The 7,139-nt window shown below is 46.0% G+C and overlaps 1 protein-coding gene across 1 annotated transcript; it reads left to right on the forward strand.

The window, feature by feature from the left end:
• On the forward strand, nt 1-4,795 carry TOR1AIP2 (torsin 1A interacting protein 2; the record flags this gene model as incomplete). The annotated part of the gene is made up of 5 exons (XM_080622958.1): nt 1-34; nt 1,729-2,028; nt 2,257-2,577; nt 2,975-3,139; nt 4,029-4,795. 5 exons carry the CDS (start codon nt 1-3, stop codon nt 4,793-4,795), a joined length of 1,587 nt encoding a protein of 528 aa, XP_080479084.1.
• Nucleotides 4,796-7,139: the final 2,344 nt, after the last annotated feature.

The following is a 7,139-nucleotide window of genomic DNA, read 5'->3' on the forward strand; positions in this document are numbered from 1 at the left end:
ATGGAAGAGAATCCAAGTGTGGATCTGTCTGGAGGTAAGTGAATCATACGCTTAACTCCATCTACTAGGAAAATCCCTTTGCAAGAAGACTTCAACAGTGATACAGAAAACCTAAACAAAATAAAAATAATAAAAAGACCCTCTTTTTCAGACCTAGAAAAGCAAGTTGCTACCTTTTTTTGAAGGGTGAAAGAATAACAAGTTAGTTCAGTTTTGGATTCCAGTCTACAACAGGTTTAGACTCTGTGTCCAGGATGGCAGCACAAGAAAGGCTAAAGATGCAGCTACTGCTGGGAGAGCTTTCTTCCCTGCATCCCAGTGCTTCCCATCTACAGATGCTTAAATAATAGGCCAGTTTTCCACCACCTATGGATGGAAAACCTCTGGAGGAGGCACAGCAAGAAGTACTGTTTGTACCCAGCTTGAACAGCAGGATACCTTGAGGTTCCTCCTGGTTCAGTTTCTACCATGTTCCTACATCTTCCATGTGCCTCATTATGACTACTATATATAAGTATTTCAGTGATACTGTAGTGCTATAACTAGTTCAGATCTGTCCTAAGTGATCAGAAGTTTTCCCATCATAATCAGCAACAGGGAATGTAAAAGTCATGCTCCAAAGGACAGCATGTTCTGACATGTGACAAGTGCAGGTTTTTCTCCGTTTTCAAATTAGTGGGGGGTTCCTTGCCATTTTTATCAGTCTTTATTCTAGTTTTAGCATAATCATTTCTGTCATTATAGTGCTTGATCACTCATAAGCAGTTTTCCACAAATAGTGCCTGAAATTTGAGCTGCACTGTTTGGTTTTGTAAGATTCAGAATATGTTACAAACACTTACTTTCAGCCTGAGAATTTCCCTATTGAATTATGCTCCACTGTTTGCTTTTAATTATATGTTACCATAGCTGTTTGGGAGAGCAGCTCCAGAACAGGAGCAGAGAAGGAGCATGAGCAGAGCTGACATTTACAATTCAGACAGATGCTTGAAGTGCTTTGGCATAACTGTTCCGGCCAGTTCCCGACAACAACCTTAGAAATTCTTCAAATCCATCACCTTAATTTGCCAGCCTAGGAAACCCCACTATCTGTGGAAGATGTGGTAACATATCCTACCATGTAATAAAAGAATTGCTTGCCCCAGCATGGCACACAGACTGGGGTTGAGTTAACTTTGCTCACAGCAGCCTGTACAGTGCTGTGTTTTGGATTTGTGGTTAAAAAAAACCAGTGTTGATAACAGCAGTGTTTTGGCGATTGCTGAACAGTGCTGGCACGGCATCAAGGCTTTCTCTTCCCCCCTCCTCTCCCTGCTCCAAGCAAATAATTTGGGGTGGGCAGAAGATTGGGTGAAGACCCAAGATGGGCAATGGGTTATTGCATAAAGTATAACATCAAGCTCAGCAACGAAAAACAGGGTACAGGAAGAAAGGGAGAGGGGGTTTGGTACAGGCTGGACATTGCTCAAAGAGCGGCCTGGCATCAGTGCACTTGTAGGAGATGGTGAGCTTTGCATTGCTTGTGGTTTCCTCTCCTTCACTTATGCAACTGTCTTGATCTCTAGCCATGAGTTTTCTCACTTTTGGTCACCTATTCTCTTCCCCATCTCACCGGGGGTAGACGTTTCTGAAATGCAAGAACTGGGAATTTTACAGGGTGATGGTACAGCACAGGATATTCTTGATTCCTGTATGGCTAGCTGAGCTTCTGAACTCTGATCTCAACAGCAGGGCCAGCCCAGGATGAGGTGCAGAGCACAGCAGAGCATCCTGTCCACCAAGAGCCCACCCAAGAAACACTTGAGCACCAAATGGCAAGCAGGTGGCCTGAGACCTCCTGCAAACTAGAGGAGGACTCTTCAGTATGTAAATCACCAACTCCTGATAGAGACACAATACTGTCTGATGTAGTTGGCCCCACAGCAGAGGAGAAGGTTCACCAGGAAACTGGAATAGCACTGGAAGAATCCGGGAAGACAAGTGATGGTGTCTCCAAAAGATGCCAGGAAGAAGATGACTTGGATGAAGGTGAGTCTCTCCCCATCCAGCATTTCCAAAAATGCATAAATGCATATATGATTCTATATAGAGATATCTGACCCAGCTAAAGTTCTGTGTTCACTGCCTTCTTTGTGTTCATCTGTATACAGAATCATAAAATGCATTTCCAAAAATGCAGGAGGGGGTTGTTGGTTCTTGTGCTGAATAAGAGCAAAGAGACTTTAAGTGTAGGTCTGCAAATTTTATTCCCCATAGCCAAGCTGTGCCATGATAAAACGAACAGCAAAGGAGACAGCCCTGTACAGCAGGAAACATGGGAGGACCAGGAGATAAGCAGGCAGTGTGAAAGCTCCTACACAGCAGAGGAAGATGCTTCGTCAAGAAGCAAGTCACTAAGCTCTGACAGTAAAGTGACACATTTGGCTGTGACTGCCACAGAAGATGTCACAAAGGACCTCTTGCCAGAGAAGAACACCAGTGCTCCTCTCCTAGATCGGGAGCCAGAAGAGAACATGGAGCAAGAAACACAGGAAGACAGATCCCAAGGCATGTTAAGGAACAGACGTGGGATGAAAGGTGAGCTGATGGCTGCATGTTGCTGCTCTTCCACTATTCACATGCCTACACTTTGCATAGGTGTTAGAAAAATGGTAAGGTGAAATCTCTAGTGCCTATTGTCAATTTTCCGGAGTCAAGCATGAAAGAAGGTATAAGAAATTATCTGGCTTCTCTCTTTCTCTCTCCTTTGGGTACTGTCCTGCATGAAATCACACTGCACTCTGCATTATCTTTCTCCTTCCCCTGCCCAAATAGCAGACTGTCAAGACTCAAAGCAGTATTAATGCAAAGCAGTATTGACTTCTAAGTCTTTCCCTCAGCTGGGAACTCCTGGCAACTCTGTTGCTTTTCTTATTACAACTCAATTTACCTGTTCCCTCAACTGTGAGTGGCACATTTCTTTTTCTTACTGTAGGGCACACATCCCCAAAGCCAGAGGCTCAGTCCTGCTTGCAGAATGTCACCACCCAAAACACAGACCAGGAGAAGGCAAAAAAGTCCCTCTTCCTGAAAGGTGAGGAAAAGAAGCTTCCCTTGCATGTTACTCATCGACTGGAAGGCCCTGATCCTCCAGGAACAAGTAATGAAGCACATTTAATAATTCTTCTCTCTTGGGACTTTTCACAGCCTTTTCTGAGGGCTTGAGGGAAAAAACATTCCCTTAAAAATAGGCTTTGTTTGAGCCTATAGTAATGGCTTTCATCCACTTCTGCATACACAAAAGCAGGCATACATGCTCATGAAAAGCATATTCAGCCTGCTGGGATTACCCTGGCATGCCCTGGGATATCTGATGCTACTACATTGATGGTTTCCCTTCCCAGTCTCCCTCTTTGTCATGGGGCCCCAAGAAGGAACTGTGATGCTGATCTGGAGAGGGACAGAAGCAGTTGTGTCTGGACCTAGCTGTCCTTTTCGGGACAGAAGCATGGTAGCCTTTGTTCACCTAGCACAGCTAGGAGGAAGGCAGAGAACACAACACTAGCTGAGTCAGACACCTCTATAGAATCATAGAATCAGCTAGGTTGGAGAAGTCCTTTAAGATCATCACGTCCAACCTTTACTGAAGGACTGCCAAGTCCCCCATTAAACCATGTCATTATGTGGAGATAGCTGCTCTGAACAGCCACAAACCTTAAAGCAAACAGAGAGGGTGAAAGAGAAAAAAGCTTGTAGACAGCTGCAATTTCCTCAGGAAATTTTGTGCAACAAAGCTGTGGCCTTGCCTCCATCTCTGGAGCTGTAGCCCCCCCATCTGGTGGGTAGGAGCATGGGTCTCAATATGGACAGAGCAGCTGCTTCATTCCTGGGTCCCCAGAGAACATGTCAATCTGAACCACTTTCCTAGTGTAGGGGAAAAGGTCTGAAATGAGAAAAAAGAACCTTCATAGCTACTTTCTAGCATATCATTGCAGGTCACTTGGGACTGACTTCTGTTCCCCATCTTGGGTCTCTCCCCTGTTGAACAGGGCTTATCACCTTGAGCCTTCTATTGCTTGGTCTCTGCATCCTCTGCTTTAGCAACCCAACCTCCAGTTCCCAGCAAGCCCCCAAGAACCCCACGGTGGAGGCATTCCTATCCCAGTTCAACCAGCTGCAGGAAAGGTTTCCGGGGCAGAGTCCTCAACTCTGGCTTCGTGGGCGCAAGTTCCTGCAGAAGCACCTCAATGCATCTCACCACACGCAGCCAGCCATCGTTATTTTCACAGCTGCCCGCAAGGGCGAGCAGACCTTGCGATGCCTTAGCACCCATGTGGCTGACACCTACTCGGCTGCCCTGCATGGCAGCACGGTCCAGATTGATGGCATGGGGAAATCCAGGCTCCAGAGTGACAAGGCCAAGCTGGAGGTGGACATGGAGCTGAGCTCAGCTTTCCAGGCTAGGAGCCGTGCTGCAGTGATCCACCGCTTTGAGTTGCTGCCGGCAGGGGCCACCCTCATCTTCTACAAGTATTGTGACCACGAAAGTGCTGCTTTCAAGGACGTGGCCCTGGTGCTGACTGTGCTGCTGGAGGAGGAGACACTGGAGACCCACATCAGCCTCCAGCAGGTGGAGGAGAGTGTCCGTGACTTCCTCTGGGCCAAGTTCATTGACACCAGGACCCCCAGCTCCCACGACCACATGGACTCCGACAAGCTCAGTGGGCTGTGGAGCCGCATCTCCCACCTGGTCCTACCGATCTACCCAGTGCAGGCCATCGAGAAGGGGGGCTGCCATGTCCACACCAAACCCTAGGGGCAGAGGCTGCCAGAGCCCCAGAGGAGGGTTGGACAACAGTCCTGTCAACTCTGGTGCAGGCATACACAAACAGTGCTATTTCTCCTCAATTTGTTTCTCGCATCTTCCTGGAAAGTGTTTGACAGGTATAAGTTGATTCAGGCCATTTGCCAGCCTGAAGGTAATAGATTGCACACTTCCTTCTGGCAGATGGGAAGAGTGGGTATTCTAGACTGCTAATTGCACAGTACATTGCTGTGTGGGGAGGCAGGAGGGAAAACAGGACTTTACAGGTAGCATTTCTATCAGAAGATACACAAATAACATACACAACTATCATGCCAGAAAGATACTTCAGTATCTCTTTCATTTCTCCCTGCCTCTTAGTTTGCTAATGTCATGTACATTGGTCTCAGAATGTACTTTATCTAGAAGGTTTCTCTCCATTTGCAGAGTGCTGCTGAAACACAGGAAGGTCAAATTCCTCAAAGCCCAACATTTTGAAGGCAGACTTCAAAAAGAAAACTCATTTGCTAGTCAGGGGTTTGACCAGTCAGTCCTGATAGGGTCACACTTGCACAGACAGACTGACACCTTGCAAAGACCAGATCCTAAATATAGAATGTTCAAACAAGTCTGCAATTCAGAAATCCCCTAAACATCAATTAGAAGAAATTTCAGAGAGCAGTGAAAGAGAAACTACCTCTGATTGCACAGGTAAAAGAATGAGTAACACAGTTTAACTTATTCTACCTCTTTTAAAAAACATCCACTCTTGATCCCTTTGCTGTCACAAGACTATGACTCTATCTTTGGGCTGATGCATCAGTTTTGGTCCTACATGATGGTCTCTGGGTCTCTGATCCGTGTGAGGACAGGAAGCCTGTCTCTCCCCAGCTAACTTACTGATGAATGTAGATGTTAGCATTGATATTTTTTTCAGATCACATAGGGTAGCACTCCAGGTCTTTGCCCTCCAAAGGTACATTTGCCTCCCTGACAGGCAGCTGATGTTCTGGCATATGCTAAAGCAACTAGGAGCAGAGCTGGTATTAGCTGGTAAAGACAAAATCTCTCACATTGACACTAAAATTCCCCAACAAAGCAAGTTGGTTTCTTACTGTGCCTCCTCTTCTGCATACCAGGAGGAGAGATCCGAGCCCTGGAAACACTGTGTTGCCCCTGCACACTACACTTCTGCAGGTGCTCTGGGACTCTGGGACAGAGCAGCCAACTCAGGGAACACCTCAGGGGTAGGTGCAGGTTGCAGCATTTATAACAACACAACGACCTACCCCAGGTGTCAGACCCTCGTGCCTACAGAGCTGTCTGCCAGGGAAGGAGCAGCTGTAGCAGAGCATATCTTATTTCTATATAAGCAGCACAGACTGGGGCCTTACAGAGCCAGGCTCTGTATCCGAACAGGACACAGATTGAGAACACTATGGTGTTTTTACAAGCAGTACATGTGAGTGCTCCTTAGAGCAACTGGACCCTGGTGCTGTCCAGGTCTCCTGCAATGGTGCCTTGCTGATGTGCCCCACTGATGGGTCAGCTGAGGTACAATCCTGCACCCTAAAACCACAGCCTGTCTCTTCTTTCGTCCTGCTGCGTGCCTTGACCTCTTTTAGGAGATTTGTGGCCACTAACTTGGAGGAGGGGACAAAACAAAGGAAGAAGAAGGGGTTATTTGTTCATGTTCTAGTCAAAGGACAACTTTGTTGGTTGGGGACATGAAGACACAACCAAAGAGTTTTATCCGTGACAAACATTAGGCTAGATGTGAGAGTTCCCTGCTGGAGCTCAGCATCAGCAAGGCAGCCCAGGGCATGATTTTGTACAAGATACAGGTTGCTTCCTCCCCTTCCTCCTTTTTATTCCTAAATGCTACTTTGGTAACAGAAAATACTGTTTCTGATCTGCACGGTTCAGTATGGGTGTTGATGTAAGAACCAGCAGAGCATTAATCATGTTATGTCAATATCTTGAAGGAAGTCTGTATTTTAATGTTATCTCACTCTCAGTTTTATGCACTGTTTTTGTAATGCATAGCCAGGGTATGCAAGGCCAAATTCACACTGCTTGGGCACATCACTGTAAGCTTCACCCACCCAAGCTAGTCTAATACAGAGATAGATATTTTTATGACCTTTTAAAGACAAACTATCTGCTTGCTTCTGAACCAAGACTTTTATTTAAAAATAAATAATGAGATTGTGAAAGAAACCAGAAGTCCTCAAAGTGAGACTGGAGTCTTACCATACGTATTCTGGTTTTGTGATTGGTTGGTTTATTTGCTTGCTTTTTTGCTGGTGGTTTTTGTTGGGGTTTTTGGGGTGTTTTGGTTTTGTTCTTTTTTTTT

This window comes from Psittacula echo (assembly GCF_963264785.1).
Source record: "Psittacula echo genome assembly, chromosome: 7".
NCBI classification, from domain to species: Eukaryota; Metazoa; Chordata; class Aves; order Psittaciformes; family Psittacidae; genus Psittacula; species Psittacula echo.